A 22,042-nucleotide genomic window follows, 5' to 3' on the forward strand; every position below is an offset into this window, starting at 1 on the left:
TAATTGAGAATAATCCCAGCTCCTTATATCTCAAGCCTGTACTAGAAGAAGAAATCATAAACATTGTGAATAACTGTAAAAATAAGACTTCCACTGACTGTGATGATCTGGACATGAAAACTATTAAAATAGTAATTAAAGGAATCTCTAAACCACTAACTTATATTTGCAATTTATCATTTCAAACAGGATCATTTCCCAACAAAATGAAAATAGCGAAGGTCAAACCAATGTATAAAACTGGCAACAAACACCTCTTCACTAACTACAGGCCTGTTTCTCTTCTCCCACAATTTTCTAAAATCCTGGAAAAACTCTTTAAGAAAAGACTGGAACAATTCATAGAAAAACATTCGCTACTTATCAGCAGTCAATATGGATTCAGAGCAAACCGTCAACATCGCTGGTCAGAATTGACTTAATAGAAGAAATAACCAACGCAACAGATAGTAAGAAACTGGCAGTAGGGATATTTATAGATTTAAAGAAAGCTTTTGATACAATAAATCATGAAATCCTACTTAAAAATTAGAACGCTATGGAATTAGGGGAGTAGTTTCTGACTGGATGAGGAGTTATTTAAAGAGGAAACAATTTGTGAAATTGGGAGATGTGGAATCTGATTGGCAGGAGACTGTCTGTGGAGTACCACAAGGATCAGTATTGGGACCAGTTTTATTTAATCTTTATATAAATGATATCAGTAAAGTGTCCAATGTATTAAAATTTATCTTATTCGCTGATGACACAAATATTCTAGCCTCAGGAGACAATTTAGAGCATCTTCTCTCAACAGTCACTTCAGAGATTAGTAAGTTAAAGATATGGTTTGACCATAACAAATTATCCCTAAATTTGGACAAGACGAAATTCATGGTCTTTGGGAACTGTTATAAAAATACTGAAATCCAAGTTCAAATAGAGGATGTAACTCTAGAAAGGGTTTTTGCTAATAAGTTCCTCGGTTTAATAATAGATGACAAAATCAGTTGGAAACCTCATATTCAACATTTACAGAGTAAACTCAGTAGAAGTATATCCATATTGGCTAGAGCTAGACATGTATTGAATGCTAAATCACTTCATATTCTATATAACTCTCTGATTTTACCATATCTATCATATTGCTGTGAAGTGTGGGGAGTTAATTACAAGAGCTCTTTACATCCGATAACCGGCCCCTACAGAAACGAGAGCCATTAGAATCATCCATAATGTTGGTTATTATGAGCATACAAACCCGCTCTTCATAATATCCAGAATTCTCAAATTTGACGAGCTTGTAGAATTTAAAATGGCTCAATTTATGTTCAAGGTATCTAAAAAGTTGTTACCTGAGCACAGTTTTTCTGAAAGAGAAGGGGGGTATAACTTAAGGGGTCACTCAAACTTCAAGATCCGCTATTTTAGAACAACAAGAAAAAGCTTCTGTATTTCAATTAAAGGTGTAAAGTTATGGAATAAGTTACATGAAGATTTAAAACAAAGCAATAGTTTAACTCAATTCAAAAGAAAGTACAAAGAGGTAATTTTCAATAGATACACACATGGGGACAGAAAGCAATAAGGTGTGTATTGAAGATAACAACTTGGTGTCAGGGTTTAGAAAGATAAACCAGCATAAAATGGGAAAATGTATAGGTAAATATTAGTAACTGTTACTTCTGACTGCCACTTTGATTTAGATTTTTTTTAATGACAGTAGGACTAAGATTCTGTATTTTTGCACAGAATCTTAGCAAAAACAGATTTGTTTTGCTAAGACAAAATAATTCCACTCTTTAACTTATTATACAAAGCTAAAAATTTAATGGAAAAGTGTCTAAGAAAAATTGTTAACCCTAATAACCCTAAATATGTCTAATTTAAGTTAGAATCCATCATTTTGAGGGAGATTTTCTGTCTTTTTACCCTGACGACATCACTAAATTGGTTTGGCTATGATCTTCTTTTTTCTTTTTGTACTTAACTACATATATGTGGAGCAATTTGATTAAAGTGCATCCTATTGTGTTCAAGGGTCTCCTGCTGCGTGGGGCATATTCTCATGTTTCAAACATGAGCTAATTAACGGTGCTCAGATTGCCCTCGTCTCCAAACTGAACGCCGTTTTGTGTCCTTCGCCTGCCTCCTCGGGCTCGGCTCTCCGCTGGCAGGAGGGCACAGGAAGCGGCAGCATAAGCTACCCATCCATCTATCCGTCTTGTGCCCTGCAGAAAATCTGGCAGGTTTAAAGGAGTGGCACCATGATGAAATCCTGAGTCTTCCTCAGGCTGCCTCAAATTTGATTCCCTTCTCAGATGTGTGCTAGCATAGCGAGAGGAGAACCAGCTGGTTCTTTGTACTGTGGCAGTTTCTCTGCACAATGATGTTGCCAAGTGCGATGATGACTACCTTTCCTGAAAAGGCCCATATAACACAACTAATGACAAGTGGGTTTTAATAGTATTAGCGCCATGATTTGTTGCTAGGATACCACATCTCTGCCAATAAAAGCTGGCAAATGAAAGTGACAATATGCGTTTTCCTTTTTGTGCCTTTGTCTCCACGCAGAAAGCCGGTTGAAAGAGAACGCCACCAAATATGTGGAGCTGCTGGAGGACAGGCTGCAGAGGTACGGCTGCTCTTTTTCTCCGTGTTCCTCAAGTGGAAGACATAAACAGAGCAGAGCCCTCCGAGGAGTTTCCTCTCACCTCAGCCGTCCTCTAACCAGATCGCCGTCTCCTCAATGCATCACCTCACAGACAGCTCCGTGCAGTCACACCTTGTTGTTTCCCAGAGCCGCTTTCTCACATTTCACTCCGTCTCTCACCTGCACTTTGTCTTCATCTTCTCACCCTCTAATGTATTTTATGTCTTTACCTTAATTTCCATCTTCCCTCACATACTTCTCCTCCAAAGAAACTTCCAAAGTGGATCCTCCTGTTGTGTTTGCTCACACAGGTAGCAAATTTGACATAGAGTCAATAAATTCAACAGAAACTTTATGTTTTGCACCAAACTAAAACTGCTTCAGCTGTTGCAGAACAATTTGTACCAAATTGATAGAAAAGGACCTGAGTTAATTTCCAAACCGGACCAAACTGGAACCAATTTTTAATCAAATATCCTATTTTTCTTCTTGGCATTTCGTGGCTTCCTGTGTGCATCCTTTAACAGACAGAGTCACCTCTGGAGGAGTTTGTGCCAGACAGAAATGAGTCACTTTCTGTCAGCATAGCTTGTTGTGTTCCTACCCTTATTTTGCAGTAAAAGTACAAATAATATTATTAACGCTGAATCTCAAACCATCTAAAACACGGCCCAAAATAAAAACAAATTTTTAGATCCCGAATGTTTTTAAGAGCCAGTTATGTGAGTATGTGTTGATAAAACCCATTAAAAATACTGTTAAAATATCAATAAGTAGCTTCGATAAAAACTTCTTAGAATTAAATAATATTGAACATCTTTTCAAGCTGCAGGACTCAAGTAAGACTGAGGAAATGGTGTAAATAGTGCCACCTGCAGGTGGGAGTTACCACCGAATGTTTCTCACCATTTTTGAGAACATTTGGTAATGTTTTGTGCTTTTGCAGTAAACTAATGAGTGTTGCTGTTGTTTTGACTTAATATGTGAATTCACTGATGGTGAATGGACCAAATATATATTTTTAAGTCACAGCAATGAGTTAAAGGACTTAATAATCCTCCTTCATCACACTCACAAATGAGTTCAGTTTCTCAAAATGATTGACCTAGAGTAGAAGTCTTGCTCTCTCTTGCTTTCTTGCAGTCTGATTGAATCTAATCAGAAATGTTTTAAGTTTTCAAAAGGCTCTGTTATGCAGAAACATGTTATTCTTGGTTAAATACACCACACACAGATGCGAAGATCACCTATTAGTCACTTTAAATATTCTAGACAGTGGTGAAGAGGTAGATTAGTGTCTGGTCGCTATGGCGATGGATAACTCTGAAAAAATAAAAACTATTATCTCCTCCATACTGAAGACTAGAGAAGAATAACAGAGCAGTGCAGAAGCTGCTAAGTGTGTCACCAGACAAAAATTAATTTAATTCAAATTAGCTTCACCTCGGAGTTGTTTAAAGCATTATGTAGATGCTTCATTAGTAAGTGCTTCTTGTGTTTGCCCCACTTTTTCACGCTCCTTCCTCTGCAGAGACTCGGCTGCTATTTGTCATGTATGATAGATGCAAACCAGCTGGGTGTGGAAGTCATTAAAATGCTCAGGCATGTTCTCCTCGCAAAGGTTGCAGATATGCAGTTTGCATGTAAGCAAAAAAAAAAAAAGGAAAAATGAGCAAAATCACAACATAAATTTAGGAAACCTTGAATGGACGTGTTCTTACCGAACATAGTGAGTCTTATCCACTTGTTAGTGCCTGAGAAAGATTTTTGTTTTGAAACATCTCAATGATGTAAGAAAAACAAAAATAAAACTGTTGTAATTTTTCAGATTTCGCAAAGTGTTGAGGAATTACGGTACTGCGAATTTGGCTGAACCATCGCCGATCCATTTGGTCTGGAAGGGTTATAAGACTGTAAAACTCTTTTCTTCAGTTTTTGCTGTTCATAAATGCCACTTGAATTTGTCAGTATTATTGAAATTAACTCTAAATATTCTCTTGTACAAAATCTCCAAGAAGAACCAAATCTAAAATGTGTAAATTACCTTAAAATATGTTAATTCTTTACTTTAGTAGCATAAATTCACACTAAATAAAGGCCCTCAGCATCACAGCTCCTTCACTGTACTTCACATTATGTTGTAGGCGGTGCTTTATTTCTTACCCTTTCCACCTAGTTTTTTGGAAAACAACATAATCCTCTCTGTGGCTTATGGCATAATAAATAAATGTCCTAGTTCAACTTTGTCACCTGTAGATAAATAATCTACTTCTAACTTCAAAAAGAAAACATGAATAAAAAAATCTTTGGTTACATTTTCAGGTAATTGTTGGAGTACCTGTATTCTTAAACGATTCCGGTTAATAGTTGGATTTCAGTGTAACAATATATTGACAGAAAAAGAGATAAATGTAAATTTCAAGTCTTTTTACACATCATTCCATTGTAATGCTAATAAACGTGGCCGCCGTTGTTCTTTTCCCGTCTGTCACTCCTACCTTTTTAGACCCTCTCTTATTTCACAGTGTTATCAACACGTTTTTCACAGCTGGTTGTGTTGGAAATTACAAGAAGAAACATTAACATCCATTTCTAAAGTCTGAATACCGACTGCAGTTTGTCAGATTTGCTCATGTCTGATTTTTCCAGCAGCTGGATGGTTATTATGGAAGCATTTGGAAAACAGTTTCATTTAAGTCATTTCAGTTTAGCGACATTGTGCATTATTTTGGGAGTAGAAGTCAGAACATTGGTACACTGACTGTAAAAAAAACAAAACCTGTGTGTTTTTGAATCTGTATTTTCCAGTTAACAATTAATCGATTACTAAATTAGTTTCTGATTAGTTCTATAATCGATAAATCATAATTAATCTGATTCAGTTCTAGTTTGGATATACAGCTCTGGAAAAAAAGATGAGATCAGTTTCTCTGATTGCACTCTATATAAGTGTATGTTTGAATAAAATGAATATTGTTCTTTTATTCTATGAATTACTGACAACATGGCTCCAAAATTCCAAGCAAAAATTTTGTATTTATTTAGAGAAAATGACAAAAAAGACGCAGTGCATTCAGGCCTAAAAATAAAACATTTAGAAACAACAATACTAATGTTTTGAGTCACAAATCAGTATTTTGGGGGTTTTCAATGGGGTTCAGTGCAGTGGCTGTAGATAAAGATCTTCCATCACCTGTTTAGTTTTTAATTCTCAGGGGGAATTGTGTTTGCTTTACATTGTTTTCCACCCAAAAGCAAAAGCTGAGCACAAACTTTGTGCGATTCTTTAATGCACCTTTTTTCCCGCTCCAACCAAACCTGCTTGCACAAGCAGGACAAAACCAGAGCCTCTTTGCTCAGCAGTTAGCCCTCGGTATATTTATAGCGCTCCCTCGGCGGCTCTCTGAGCTCAGACGTACGTCCTCAATGAGAAAGAGCAGTCCTGTCAGTCTGCGGTCCCTCAGGACAGCTGGGTGTTTCTCCTTCCCCTGACTGGGCCGTCAGCGGCGCAGCACGCCCACACCCTGCCACTGTCAGATGGAAGACCGAGCGGCTGCCACCAATTAACCCCCTGAGTGGGAAGTTCATAATGACGGGCACCGGGACGCCATCACAACAAGGATGCTTAGGCACTTATGGGTTTATGTGAGCTTTGATGCTGGCTCTCCAGAGCGAGTCTCTGAGAAGATTTTCTGGCAGATTTACGTTTCCCAGAAACACATGAACCTTCAGTTGATAATGATTTAGGAAAACGCACGTAAGCGAGCATGCGTGTGCCTCTCATCTTCAAAAGAAACAAAGGAATAGAAAAAAAAATGGCTCACTGGGTGCATCCCCACTATTAGAGGAACTCAGAAACACGAGTGTTGAGTAGAAAATTGGTGAGGGCAGGGAGGTGGGGACGAACAATCTCTCTATTGTCTCTTTGCCAAATGAAGGTTAGAAAACAGCTGAGAGGCGTGCGTTGGCAGGGAACAGAGGTTGGCAGCCTTTTCAGGCGGGAGATGGGCTGCAAAACAAGTGGCATTCAATTTTGGGCGCTGAGACTCTCATCACTGAGTAGAGAGAGATTAAACAATATTATCTGAGTGCGTTTTGTGTTTTAGTTTGTTGACAGATGAAAGAGAGAAAAAAAAAGAGTTTTACACTGTAGGTAAAAAAGACAATATTTTAATTTAAGCATATTGTGACTAAGAGGATGGGTTTTTCTTCTTTTTTTTTGTGTACATGGGGTTCATCATTTTGAACTCTTCAAAAGATCCTTCTTCCTTTAGGATGATGAAAATGTCAGTTTGAGTTTAGTTTCTGATTCATTCCTGAGATTAAATTTATTCCTGACATGTAACCCCCTGAGAAGATCTTTGCTGAAAAGACAGACGTAACATTGTGTTACATCAAAATCAGGAAGTTTGTGGTGATTCAGTAAGAATCAACTTTATTGCTGGGTTGCAGATAGCGTAGTACCAACGCCATGCAATGCAGATGTGGGTCAGGAAGTAAATGCACCCCGTTTACTTCTGTTGATCCCGTTTCAAAATGCCTGAAGTCTGTTCCAACTGTTCTAATAGAGAGAAAGACAAACATTATTTTTAATTGGTCACAAGGGAGTTAATTTTAAAAAATGCTCTGAAAAAAGATGAGGTGCGGAAACTAACAATGCCAGAGTTTGTAGCGCCCACTTTCTAATAAGTAAGGATCGCTTTGTTTAAGTTGTATTTTCAGATATTTTATTGGACAGTTACTTAGAAAGATCATTTATAAGATACATCTTTCTGTAGAGCGCGGCGAATGGTTGACCTACGTTGTAGGAATGCAGAATGACTCAACATGAACATACAGCTCCAACATGAATTTGGGTTTATACAAGCTAAATAAATGATTTACATGTAGATCCAAGCATATAAAAATAACAATGGTTAGCTTGTTGTTAGCATTAGCATTGTAATTGTTGCACAAATCACTACTCACCCGGCAGAAACAAGTCAAGTCATTTAAAGCTTCTTGTTATCCTAAATGGTTGACCCAACCTGAAGCAAAATAATTGTATCCTCCAGGCTTTTGACATCTGAGGTCTGCAGCATCAAGTAGTTAGTTTGTTCGCTCACCTTGATGTCTTAAGATTATAAGTAAAGTCTTTTTTACCAAGACAATGTCATGAATTGAGCTTGAAGAAGGGTGAGGATGGAAGCGTAGGACCCAGGTTATGGAGAAAAATTATGATTTAATGAAGATAGTACAGAAATATCCAAAAGTCCAGGCAGCACAGAATGAGCGGAAGGATAAGGCTCAAAACTGGTAGTAACTGGTAACAATCAAATAACTGGCAGGAGACTTGACGGTAGACACACCAAGACACGACACAACAAGGACCCGACAAAGAACAAGGAACACAGATGGGTTTAAATACACAGGGAGACAATCAGGGGAAACAAGGAACAGGTGTAAGTAATCAAGGGGTAGCTGGGACAACACAGAGACTCCACAGAGCACAGAAACCTAAATAAACACAGAAAAACTCAAATCCTCACAGACAATGTTGAGCATAATCTAAATATACGCATATTTCTTTGAGATACCTCATCTGCCAGCCCATTTAGCGCATCATCATTCTCGCTACGATCCATTTTGTTGATTTGAACCGGAGTAATTCACTTCCGGACCCCCATCTGAATTCCACACGTCATCCGGGTCCCATGTCTGAAACCCAGCAATCCGTCAGGGATATGTGCATCAATTTGGATAATTACAATTATATTTATGAGAACCTAAGTCAGTAAAATTGTAAGCTTTATCTAAAAGGAAAGTAAAAAAAAAAAAATTTATAAATAAAAGTAATTTCTAAAAACAGATTAATATGTTTTGTTTGGTTAAATAAATAGGTTTTTTTTTACTTTTGGCCCACGGTTCATTGTAATCCAAAACTGAAGCGCATTTATCACTTTTAGAAACTCTAGTAACCACAAATAAACTTGGTTTGGGACTTCTGGGCTTGAAATTGTTCTCTTAAAGCAGAAATTGATTTGGACCAGAAACGGTAAATATGTCCATAAATATTCAATGTTTGAACAAAGACTGAGTCAAATACATCGTTGTACATGTTCAGCGTCTTGGTATGTTTTTTTTTTTTTTTTTGGTGTGATATGTTAAAGCTAGAATGTGTTTCTATGAAGATCAATGGATACAAGTCATAAAATGTCACCTGCTGGGACCGAAGCCAGCAGGTAATAATTTGTTATCTAAAGGTCACTAAAAGAGGAAGGTGAATACATAAAAGTACTGAAAAGGTCAGGAAGATACTTCTCATCTGAAACTGTAGAGAGGCTGTTTGACTTGAAGCAAAAATGAAAAAGTATAGAAGATTTTTATACTACGCTAAACAAAAAGATGCCAAACAAGGATAAGAATTACATTTTAAACCACTCATAGCCACCAGTGAAGCATTAAATGGACTGAAAATAATTAGTTTTGCATCTCCAGGTGGGTTTTCTACAGGTCAGAGCGAGATATCGTAACACTCAGAGAGCAAAAATCTTCCTGTTCTCTTTCATGTTCAGAAAGATGAAGACATCCACGCTCCTTTTTCCCTCCATGCCGCCTCCCTTTGAAGCTAAAGGGCAACCTGTCAGGAGCACGTTCGCTCTCGTTACGTTTCTGTCAGCGTCTCCCAAACCCAAACGACTCCCTCTCCTCCTGTCACTCTTTTGTCGGTGCTTTAATGTGGAGATGCTGTTAAAGATGTCCTTTACCGCGCTTTTGTTCTCAGATAGTGTGACAGAATCTCACACAGTCATTTTAGCTTCTCATTATTATTTAATGGTCTTATTAGAGTTGCTTCTTATCAACGTTCTGTATACTGTACTGCCACATAAATCCACATCTCCTCAGTTATGCTTTGAATTTATTAACGGGGTGGTTTTATGTAAAATCGACATGATGTTACAATGTTATCAAAAACATACATGGAGTGTTGCTTTGATTCTTTCATTCATGTTTGAGAAAAACTAACTTCCTAAGGCAACCACGTGTTCTGAACTCAACATACGAGCCACTTCTCAGTTCAACGATGGTAAAAGATTAAAGGGCTAATAGAGGAGCGATGAGAGCAGGAGTTTTTAAAGAGACGGATGCCCTATTTCATATTTTACACTGCTGTGATTGTTTGGTACAAATACACGCAACCCAATATGGATTTATCACAATATTTTACAGTACTATCATGATAACAGTAAAAATGACTTCTGTTTTAGGTAACTACACGGCTGTTATTGTGTGTCGCAGCAATTGTAACCCCACAAACACAAACACTGCTCTTAAAAACATTCCCATTTTTAAAAGGTAGTAAAAAAGTATTTTTGAGGTTTTCATTGAACAAACAGTGCAGGAAATAGTAAAACTAGTATTACTGACAATAAGGATTGATAGCGTAATTTCCTTAATTTTGGGAGATCGGTGATTGGCCGATTTCTACATAGGAAGCTAATCTTTTCCACTGATCTTATCTAGCTTGGCAAAGGTCTAAGAATCAACCACTGTCCTCTTTTGACTGACAGACCACCTCACCAAGTTATGTCTGCACGTTTACAATTAACAATAGTGACTCCACTGTTGCCAACTCAACAACTTGAGTTTCAGTCAAAAAAAAATGGTATCGGTCAGAATTGGAATCGGCAGATTAAGCTTTTTAAAAGATGGGTAATCATCAATCAGTCAGAAAACTGGAATCAGTGCACCCCTAGTTTTATTATCTTCCAACAGATGGTAAAACTGTGGGCAGTTTTTATTTTTTTTAAACATCATTAGTTGGGATTTATTGTAACAACAATAAATCAAAAGTCTTATAATGAAAAGTAATGTATCATGATAAATGAAATGATAAATTTCTGAAAACATTTTGTCCTTTTCTCTCTCTTTGTCTCCAGCTATGGCTGTCCCGGTTTGGAGCGGATCTGGGAAGCTGACCTGGAAGCCTGTCACCTGTTCCTTCGAGGCCTGCAGCTGCGAACCTCCATCTGCGGCGGCCCAGATGTGGACGATGCCCCCGATCCAGCAGTTTATACCTCCACCCAGCCCTGCTCTAAAGAAGAAGAAGACTGCGCCATGCTGACTGCGTTAGGAGGCCGCTGGTGTCCTGAGGCCAACTTGCAGAACTCAGAGTTCACAAAGGTAACAGTGAATGTATTCTTACCAACACAACATGCATTATTCATGTACATTCATACTGCAGTGCATAAGAGATATAAAGTTTCTTGAATGTATAAGATCCCCCCTCTCTGGCTTTAAGGCAGGATAGTACCAGAACCTATGCTTGCCACTAAGAGGTCAAACTGTAGCACATGTTTTTAGACACAGCTGGATATTTTTACATGTAATGTGGTGTGAAGCATGGCCTCAAATAAAGCACGCCTGCTTTGTCAGCCATCCCACTTGACTGGAGAAGACGTTTTCAGTTCACACCGCTGTGAGAGTCTAAAAATCTGCCGACCGCAGAGAGTCGAGCAGCAGCCTATTAGCCTGTTAGCTTGGAGGCATTTCTGAGGGAGGTGGCAGTTTGGAGACGCCATCAAAGAGCTTCATTCAATACGCCGCTGAATTTCAGAGTTGGTTTCTACATGTTTACATGTGTTTAGTGTAAAGCAGGGGTGTGTGTAAGTTTTTTTTTTTTTTTTACCCGAGTGAGAGGAGAGGTCCCGCTGCCTCAGGGTCGAATCGGACTCGTTCTCTCCTGTTCTCGCCCTTCCCTCCGCCCACACGGCCTGGTAGATTCATCTGAGGCAGGAACAAAGCCAGCAGTGGAAGAAATAACTCAGACATGTTTTAATCCTTGGCTGTTTTGGATTGTGACTTAAACAACAGTTTTTCTATAATTTTGCTCATTCAGATATGTAATTTCACTGATGCATTGCAAAAAGTTTAAATTTCATAATCTTTCTCTGAGAGCTTAATAATCCCTTGCATGTATTAAAACTCATTTATTTTCTTGCACTCTTTAAGCCTTTTTAACTTTTCTTAAACCTGCTATTTGCATCCATTGCGGTACCTTCTGCGTTGATGTTTACTACTCCCATCTCCTGCATTTTACAAACTGCATGCAGTCATTTTCTCTGCCTGCTTTGTCTCTCTGTCTTTCTTTTCTTCCAAAAGCCCCCAGACCCATCCTAACGTCTCTCCAACAGCTAAAAAGGTGAGACAGGAAACCATTTCTCTCTTTTTGTATCAGGGATACTCAGTTTTCCTCTTTCTCTGCAATAGAAACCTGAAAAAAAAGAAAAAAATTATTTTGAGGCTCATGTTTATGGTAAAGATGTTCACAAAGTCATCAAATTATTTAAGATTTTATGGCAGAAGTAGGTCATTTTAGACTTAAGTGGGGAAGAAATCCTTATTGTTTTGAACCAAATTGTAAGTGTCAAGTACTTTGGTTCCCTGCTATTAATTTCAAATAGGACAGCACTTAGTCTAGTGTAATATTTCATAAGTTTGGAACATAAAGAGAGAGAGGAATCCTTACATCATGTCTCTTGGCAAAAGATTGCTTTTTAATAGAGATATTTTGCAAATGAGCCGAATAAATCACGTTTTTTAAATAAAAAAACTCCTGGTGATAGTTTGTGCTTTGCAGTGCAACATATCTATTTATTTTGCAAAATATTTACTTTTTCCACTATTAAAATTTTTCTGTATATTTTCTTAACTGGGTTGCAGTTTTGCCCTCTAGCTGCAATCATAGTTTGCTTCCCTGCAGTGTTGGAAATAATCATGTTGTGAATAAACTCTTACTGCTGGTCTGCTGTGTTTACCTGAAAGGAACAAACGTCTAAGGCCTCCGTTTTTAATTAAAACCGCTGATTATTATTTGTTGCCTCTCTTATGAACTTTCCCTTAAGCCACAAACAATACGCCGGCCGGCAAGAGGAACGGTAATTACTTCCCTCCTTAGTGAGGAATGTGTGATTACATATCTTGAATACAAACAATAAAAACCTGCAGCAGAGATAATACAAATATTTGTTTTCCTATTTTTTTTCATTATTATGCTTGAATTGGGGATAAATAATCACGACCTCTTCACAATATGATGATGCTGCACACATGGAACCCTCAACCGGCATAATTGGAGTTTTAATAATTCATGAGCAGGTTTACGACCAAATGACCTCAACAAACGTTTCCCTCTTTTGTTGCAGAAGCTGGAGGAGTTTTTGTTCTGCATGGAGGAAAATCACCCAGAGGTTGGTATCCTGAATGCTCTCGCTGGATGTCATCGCTGTAATTGTAGTGTGTTGACCTTGGTTGATGCTAAAGAATCCGATAGTTAACTTCAACTTAAACATGACCCCTGACAACTTTCTCACCGTCAGATCAATATTTTCTACACGAGAAGCCTTGGCTGCGTTCCCAGACTCTCTTTGGGTTTTATTCATCTGGACGAAGCCAGGCGTCTCTTTGCTGAGCTTGTAGTTTCTTTTCAGCCCTTTTAAACATTTGTATTGTTTCTTTTAATTATAAACACAAATTTATTCACAACAAATATCAACCTGTACATGGTTACTATGTACAGCAACCTTAATTATGCGATTTCAGTTACAACAGCGTGAAAATTGACTCCAAAAATACAGTATCCAATGTTTATCCCAAAAAAACTGTTAAGCCTGGTGCCTGGGGCGCCATGTTTTTGAGTTAAAAATGTTTAAAGTTGGCAGGAAATTTTTTAAATACTACTCGATAGTAAATCATTTTTGGAAGACTGGAAGATTAATACTTAAATACCGACTATAAAATCTTTAAAAAGGCAATAATTAAAAAAACTAAGATAAATTAAGATTCTAAGCCTGGTGGGGGCACAAGTGAAGCCTGTTGGCCCACCAGGCTTATAATGCAGTGAGGGAAACCCTGGTATCTGTCAAAAGTAGTTTGCTTTAAGTTTTTTCCACTTTTATTGGGATTTTGTGACCAAAGCAGTGAATAACTGTGAAGTGGAAGTAAAATTTTGAAATGTTTGTAAGGAATTTGCACTAATGTGACTTTTTATCACTTCCCTTTTCAATTACAGACTATAACTTGGCATCAAGTGAGGCTGAGGCAGCAGTCAATTAAAATTTTGACCAATTTTGAGAAACTTTGCAGTAAAATCAGTAAAAACTTCTTTCCTTTTTTAAAAAAATAGTTTTTTGTCTGGAAAATTAGCCATTTCAAAAACCTTACGAAACGTAATGTCACAAATCAGCAGGCACTGCCCCGTTACATAGCAACCCCAGCAAAGTGGAGCGACGGGAGTTAAGAGAGCCTCTCAAATATAGGGCGGGGTAGACCTAAGAAACATCAATAAACAAACATTTAACAGAGATGTTTTAAAGAATAATAGACTGCAGTGATGTGTGTGAAAAAGAGGCATTAGTTATGAAACGTCCCGCTGTAATTTGTGTTGGTCTATTTGTGTTGTAAAATCCTGCTTAGATAGACTGTTGGGTTTTTAATGTGATGAAATGTGGAAGGGCTCCAGGCGGTTGGATACTTTACATTGTGGTTGTATGTCCTTGTGAACTCTTAAATCACTCTGGGTTATAAAATCTGGTTGACGTACAAAAAAAAAAAAAGATTCAGTCACAATAAAGTATGATGCATCACTGAGTGAAAGGATCTGATGGCCGTTTAATGGGGCCGGTATCGCTCTCGTCATGGTGTTGTGATAGCGCCGCGCGGGAGCCGGATTCTCTGCTGAGGCGCTGACCTCTTTCTCCTTTCCATAATGACTTTAAGTAAATGATTTCCACTTAGCTGCTGCCAGGCCGCTGCCCTGCTGCCACAATGGAGATTGATTGGTGTGTGAGTGTGGGTGTTTTAGCCCTCTTATGTTTTCTTTTAATGCCCGCTAATTGTTCCTTTATCACCTCGCACGCCCCTCTTCACAATGGCTCACAAAAGCAAACAAGAATTAAACCACAATGCTGAAGGCTTGATAATTAGCTTTGTTGATTACAAAATAGATTCTGGATCCCGACTGAATAACTTGTAAGGGAGAAAGATTGACTGTTTTATATTTACTTCTAAGCAAGGACTAATGTAGAATGAAGTGACTCTCAAAGTTTTAACACCTTAGTTATTTCCTACATAATGCAGTGAGAACAAACATATGTTAGATGCAAGGTTATTTAATAATATAGTGTTTATATTGCATGAAAGTTAAAAAAGATTTTAAAAATATTTTATCTCTCTTTTCTTAAGTTCACCTCAGAATCAAAAGAAATGCAAAATTCAGGTATCTGCTGTTCCAAGATAAAATACCCCAGAGAAAGACCAGTATTTGTTTAAAATGTCACAAAATCTGCATTTAAGCCCAGTTATCCATTGTATATTTATGAATATAAATAGATTTATATTTTAACATGATTCTTTTTATTGGAAGTGATGTAAACATTTTAAAATGGCTCACCAAGAGCCCCAACTGGAATCTGAAAGAAAATCTGTGGAGAAAGCTAAAGATTAGTTTGATAATAAGGAGACCTTCCAAACTTGGAGTTCCTTTTACACATGTCTATCATACTTGTGCTTCTTTATATAAAATGTAAATAATTATAAGTCTAAATCTGCCAGAAGTATGAATAATTTTGGGTTGAACTGTATCTAGTTAGAATCAATTTGTTCTTTGTGGAACAATCTTGCTGGCTTTTGTTTAAAGCAGACAAAAACTGAGATTTTTGTGGCCTGTATTTCTATTTAGACATGGATCTGACTTGGAGTTGATGGAGGTTGTGAAAGAGATTCCAGCTTCCTGCACATTAATGGGTTTCCACCATGTCAATATTTAAAGTGGTGTATGAATGTGTGCTTCTGTGGGAATAAGTGCTTTCGTGAGTCATTAAGACTAAAAGTGCAGCCCATTTACCGTGCATTGATTTTTAAAAATATTGCACTATAAATTACCTGTAAGCATTCACAAGCTTTGACAAATCAATAGCGTTCAAATTCTGCATCTTCCTCCACATATAATTGCCACTTTTCTAATTCCTGAAATCTTCCTGCATTGACTTAATGCATTATACAGAATGTAGATGGTAAATGGATGCATTTCCTAACAACATCTCAGTGAAAATTGAAGATACTACTTAATCATCTGCTACTTAATTTCTTATTTAACACAAAGGCAGGAAAGTCTTTTTTTTTTCCTTTTTCCTGAAACCAATTACAACCTCAAGTGTAACCCCGGCGCAATATAAATTGTTTGTATTGTGTGCCTGGTGAGAAGTATCAGGCAGAACAACACCCGGGGGAAGCTGCAAAATTACCTTCTGCCTCTTGTTCATTATTGCTTAAATAATTATACTAAGGCATGCATAAGTTTGACTACTGAATTCATAAATAAGTACTATCAACTTTATGCAACTTTAAGTGTTTTAATATTAGCACTAACATGGAGAGAGAATTACAGAGACTACAGGTGTATGCTTTTAATTCATTCCTGCAAATTAGCATCTCACTAAAATCTCATTTATGATGTTTTTCTTCTTTGTTGCATAGACAGTAATTGGTTTGAACACCAATTGGAGCAAATTATAGTCTTTGGATTATGCATTTTTTTAAACGAGAAAAATCTACCATTACTGTGCAGAGTCAGAACTATTGGTGACCTAAGTTGACTAATTTTTGCCTCGATCTTAGCATTGCATCAAGACAAGTTGGAGGACATATTGGTGCTACTATTTCTCCTCTTAAAATTCCTCAAACATGGAAAATAATATTGTGGACTGACGGTATCTCTTTGCCCAAGTCTTCCTTAATTCTGCAGTTGCATCAGGAATGATATGCTCACATTGTCGGGCCTCTTGATGTTTTACGTTTCTTTGGGGTGTTGCATCATCCAAAACGGGGTGCGCAGTTACAGGCAGATCCAACTTTCTGGTGATTGCTCTGACACCTCAGAGCTGCAGTGAGCTGATATTTTTTACCTGGAGCTATGAGTCAGATTAGGATCCCTGTGTGTCGTTTGAGGAAAAAGTTGGATTTTTGTGCCTAGCCTGTGTGTTTGTGTTCTCTATGCCTGATAAGTGTTAAGAAATTGGGACACAATGCCTGCAGAGGCACCTGGTCTAATTGTGGCCAGCCATACTCCGAGTACCCTGTCCTACTGCACTCTACACCTCCATCAAGGTGCCATCCTTCAAAACACACTCTGTACTGCTGCATTCACTCCTGCAATGTATAGCTACGTTCTGGTTCTTTATATAAATTTGATATGACGTTGCCAAAACATTTTTATAACAAGGAGCAGGTTCAAAAGGAGATTATTCTGTATATCATTGTTCTTTACTAGTTAAATTAGAAATAGAATTGGAAGAATAATTTGTCTAAATTTGTGACACAAGACATTTTCTCGATGTAATAAGTTTATATATAATACATTATGCATTCTAATCAATTTAATTCAACTGCTCTGATCTTCTCTTCGACAGCAATAACACCAACATTACTTCAGTTGTAGTCTGCTATGCAGACGCTCTGTCTGGGCTGATGAAGTTTCTTTTACCCCTTGAAATCCTGAATGGATTCAAGTGATAGTATCCCGGCATATTTTCCAATTAGTTCAACTGATAATCATTTGTTCAACAGTTTTGTTTACTTCTGTATGTTTTACCTTTTCAAACAGTTCACCACAAAACCTTAAGTTATGTAAATTTAGGGTTCGTAATTTATATAACTATGACATTCTGTTGCGGTAACGATGGTTGTGTTTTGTCCTTTTCAGTATCAAACACATATTTCAGAACAGTTTGATTTTTATGTGGTTGTTCTGCCTTTTCTGTACCGTCCAGGATGTGTGCAGCGAGGCTGACGCTACAGACCTGACGGAGCGCTGCGAGCTCATCGGTGACAGACTGATCGCCTTGGAGGACAAACTGCAGACGGCTTTACTGAATCGGGATCAAGCCCTCACCCATATCCTTCCACTTCAACCTAAATGTATAAAAATCCTGCGTTTCTTTACGTCTGTCCCTTTGGATCCTCTCAAGGCTTTTTGACTTAAAAGTAAACAGCAAAACCACTCAAACACTGACAGATGTTTGCTTTACCGACTATACCTTTAAAGGGGAAAAAATGTCATATCTGCTTTTATGAATCCATTTTAGGGAGAGAATAAAGGATAGACAGTGATTAGTTTTGAATTTTTTTCCTGAAAGACTGGCTGTGCCAACTGGAAAATGAAATACTAAAAGTCCATGTGAGGTTATTAGAGGGCCGCTGATGTGCGCTGCCATTCACAACGGGCTCAGATTAACGGGCTGAGCCCGGGCAGACAGAGAAATGTCACTGTAATGACTCTGGCCCTGTCATATCTTAACGTCCATCCTCCAGCTGACCCTCCCGTCCTTCCCCTGCTCTCCCTTTCCCCATCTGCCCAATTCCACTTTCTGGGTCTGGCAGAGAGGAAATTACAATATCCGTGATAATGACTCAAATCAAACTGTTCTGGCTGATTACAGGTCACAATACATCGTTCTCTGCGCTAATTAGAAAGCTGATTGGAAATAGATTAGTGTGTTTTTCTGGCTCCACCTTTCTCTCCCCTCCTGCTTTTACTAAGTGAGATCATATTTCAGAAGCAAAATGAAGAAAATCTGCCAACTAACAATTATTTCCTCAAACAGTGAACAGGAAATCTTATCTGGACCCAGGGCAGCTGTGATTGAATATTTATTTAACTGTGCCTCTCAGTTAATGCAAAAATGACACATTTTCAAAAATGTAAACGAATATAAGCATTTAATATCAGTCGATATCAATAACTATTGATTTGGGTTTTGTTTTAAATATCTGAAATATTGCCAAACTGAGGGATGACCTCTCTTGTTTTTCGTTCCACACCTTTGTTGTTTACTTTTAAGCATTTGTGAAGCACACAGGAAGAAGCTGAAACTACTGCTGACTCAACAGGTTGTTGCTAGGTAACCAAAGAGTGACTGAGTTAATTCATGCCATCAAACTTGCTTTTGCTCAGAATGCTTTATTCTCCAGCCTTAATGAACTTTTCATTTTAAAAATGACATACAGACTCATTCAATAAATTAAAATATTATTGAAAATTTAATTAATTTTAGAAATATTTCCCCTAATTGAACTAAATTATATAGATGAAATACACACAGATTGAAGCTTAGAAGTCTTTATTTCTGTTGATAATGATTTTCTGCTTACAGTTCATAAAAAAACTGACGTTTAAAATTAAAATATTATAGACCAATTAAAAGCAATTTTAAAAAAAAACTGAAATTTGGACCAAAAGATGATTTATTGAGCAAAAAAATCACATTTTTCCATTTGGATCTCAATTGCTTCTAAAATCGGCCATAGAACTTTTAAAAAAGAAGTATTAATGTTTTTTTTTTTTTGTGACTGGAAAATAATCAGTTTCAAAAACTTCTGGGCAATGCACCATTACCTAGCAATCCCAGTGTAGCCAGCCCGTCACCTAGCAACCTGAGCTAAGCTCCAGGACATTTAGTCCGCTGATTTGACCACTTTATGCACTATACAATGGCTGCTGAAGAAGGCAAATATTTTGCTGTTGACTTTCCATCTAGAAACCACTCGCTGCATTCTTGTTGGATGTGCAGGAGGCTCCACTTCTGCTTTTCAAAGATGTACAGATTTATAACTGCGTGTCTGTTTGGAACCATGTTCACGTGGGGGCTAACAGCAGCTTATTTGAATATAAAGCGACAAGAGGCCCTAAAACAACTCATAGGCAAATCATAAAATGACTTTGTCCAAAGAAAAAGTAAAGAACATGTTTTGTATAGCCTATAAATATATCCTGACATGTCCAAGGAAACATAATTGGTTACCTCTAATTAAAAGTGAAGGTAACCAGCCTGCTTAAAGGTTGTTATTTCCAAATGGTACATTTGATCTAGATTCATTAGGACGTATATTCTAATTAAGTGAGTGTGACTGTAGATGTCCATGTTGTTATCTGAAGTGTTTGGGGTCAGCCCGCACTCCTCCATCGTGGGCCGTGTACCAATGCAGACTGGCAGGTGGAAACGTACAAAGACTGACCTGCTTCTTTCCACTTCTCTGTTCCCAAGTCCTCATACGTCATTAATTTCTCATAGCAAGAACTCGCTGCACTCTGCAGTTGTGTGGTGGACTCCTGAGTACAGTGGAGATGCAGAAATTGAAGAGAAACCATGCTGCCCGTGATGCCGCGGTTACCATAGTAACGGTAAGATCATAGTACGGGTTTTAATTGGAGCCCTGCTCTCAATAACAAGAGGTTGCATGGACAGCCTCAGAGAAATGAGGATAGGTTTTTCTATCCTGTTTGGACAAAGTTGCTTCTAAAACCCGTGTCTAATTTTCGCAGCATTCATGATCTCTTTTGGTTAATTATAAATAAGGACGTCTGCGTTTATTCAAAAAAGTAAAATAAGCCATCATGCTCCGTCTGCTCCTTCGTTACAGCAATCCCTTTGCTTTGCAACTCAGTGAGGACACTCACGGTTAATTTAAGTTTCCAGGCAGATTAAACATTCCCTCCACTGCCGCTTGCTTCTTTACCGTTTCATCAATGGTTCATGAATAATCTAACTGGGCAATCTGCTTGCATGGCTGCAAAGGTTAGATGGGCTCATAAATAGTGAATTAAATAGGGTTAAAGTGGGGATAACTTGATGATCTGTCCCAGTAATCTGTTGAAAATTGATGCCTTTATTGGGCATTGGCTGTCCCAAACCATTACTGTTAATAGTGTTGCATTTCCCCTGACATTTTGTCTGTTAGTGTGTTTTTTTTTCCCTTTTACATATTAATATGCATTACACTGAAACATCAGATTCTTCCCTAACCGTCTCTGCACAGTGTTTGGAAAAAGAAGTTCAGGAAGTGAAATCCACCTTACAGCGCATGCTAACGCAGCTCCAGGTAGAAGAACAGCAGGAGGACGACAGACATGTGTCGGATGAGCTGGTGAAAGGTGAAACTCGGGTGAAAGTAAAGACAGTAGAAGAAGAAGATGAGGAAGAAGATGAGGAAGAAGAAGAGGACCAGTACTTCAGTGACAGCTGGGATATTTGAGATAGACGCCTGTAGAGTTTTGGGAGCACGTACACTAGGACGTAGCCTCAGCGCAGCAGCAGATGTGACCTCAAATCAGTTTACTGTACAGCTTCACAACCAGCTTATGTGCGGTTATATACTTCTAAAAGTATAAACTTTATACTGCCTTTCTAAAGGTTCAAATTCAGTGAACCTCACTGCAGAACATAAAATCTTACCAAGTATTTTTCCTTAGTTTGTAGTGCTAATAACTAAAACTCCACTGGCAGATTATTTAATAATCTAGCACTAGCACAATTAAGGAATTATTAACTTAATACAAGCTTCTGAAATATTGCTTATTATTTAGTTTTGTCCTATTTTAACTTTAATAAGATATGTGCACTAGAAACTAAAACACACTTGATAAGATTTTGTGTTTTTTCAGTGCTTTCTCATATTTTTTCATGTTACAACCACAAACCTGTAAGTATTTTACCCTGGGTTTTATTTATTAAACCACCACACACTATTTATCTGCACATCTGGAGGCTGACTTTAAAAAAAAATACATTTCTCAACCTCAGTTACCTTTCATGGAACAAATCTCTGAAGATAAATTTTAAAGTTTTACTGCGTATTCTCAGATGGACTTCGGTATGGACTTTTACATGAATCAACAGATTTTTCTTCCTAATTTCCTCCAGAATGACTATTTCCCATTTGGGCTGGGGTAATACATATCAAGTTGTCCTACAATCTTTCCAATTATTTGATGATACAGTAAACTAAATTAGACTTTTGTTGATTTTTATAACTTGGCACTGCTTTAGGAATTGGATTTAAGGATAAATCTCAACTTTAAATCTTCATCACTGTCAAATAATTAAACAATTTGTGGTTCTAATGTGAAATTGTGTAAAAATGTCAATGCTTTTGCCAATGTAAACTGAAAAATATTAAGGATTTGAAGGATAAAATATGTTTGTAGGACACTTTCTAGTTTTTTAAACCACTTTGGATCTTTTTTCAGGACTAATTTTCTGACATTATGTTTTTATATGAAGTTTTAGTGTTAGTCTTAATTCTGCAGACCAGCAGAGTTGGAGCAGTTTGAAGATTATTTAACCTCTGGACTCGAAGCTGCCATGGACAATCTGAACACTTTTAACTATTAACTTGTTTGTTTTTTTGCACACAAACTAAAAGTTATCGTATTTTAACATCAGAAAACTACTCTTTCCTGTGTTTTTCCTGTATTTGCACATAATGGTGTTCATTGAGGAACTAATTTTTGTGGTGCTACAAAATGTGAGTTAACTTAAAACACTTTATTTTACACTTTGTGTGGAAAAAATGCAATATTTAGTTTGTTTTTTA

At 37.5% G+C, this 22,042-nt stretch overlaps 1 protein-coding gene across 2 annotated transcripts in view; it reads left to right on the forward strand.

Annotated features, from left to right (window-relative positions):
* Positions 1-22,042, forward strand: part of disc1 (DISC1 scaffold protein) — a 50,626-nt gene extending 28,584 nt beyond the window's left edge. Inside the window, exons 10-14 of one of the 2 annotated variants that reach the window (XR_006372611.1) lie at positions 2,554-2,614; positions 10,552-10,795; positions 11,774-11,813; positions 12,817-12,861; positions 17,440-17,534. Coding sequence is in view for 1 of the 2 variants with exons in the window: in XM_044136932.1 (XP_043992867.1) it covers positions 2,554-2,614; positions 10,552-10,795; positions 12,817-12,861; positions 17,440-17,563; positions 20,484-20,701 (692 nt within the window). In the remaining variant the exon portion in view is untranslated. Of the gene's footprint in view, positions 1-2,553; positions 2,615-10,551; positions 10,796-11,773; positions 11,814-12,816; positions 12,862-17,439; positions 17,564-20,483 lie in introns of those variants that run through there. The other variant, XM_044136932.1, reaches the window with a different exon arrangement.

Source organism: Gambusia affinis, linkage group LG13, assembly GCF_019740435.1.
Source record: "Gambusia affinis linkage group LG13, SWU_Gaff_1.0, whole genome shotgun sequence".
Taxonomy (NCBI): domain Eukaryota; kingdom Metazoa; phylum Chordata; class Actinopteri; order Cyprinodontiformes; family Poeciliidae; genus Gambusia; species Gambusia affinis.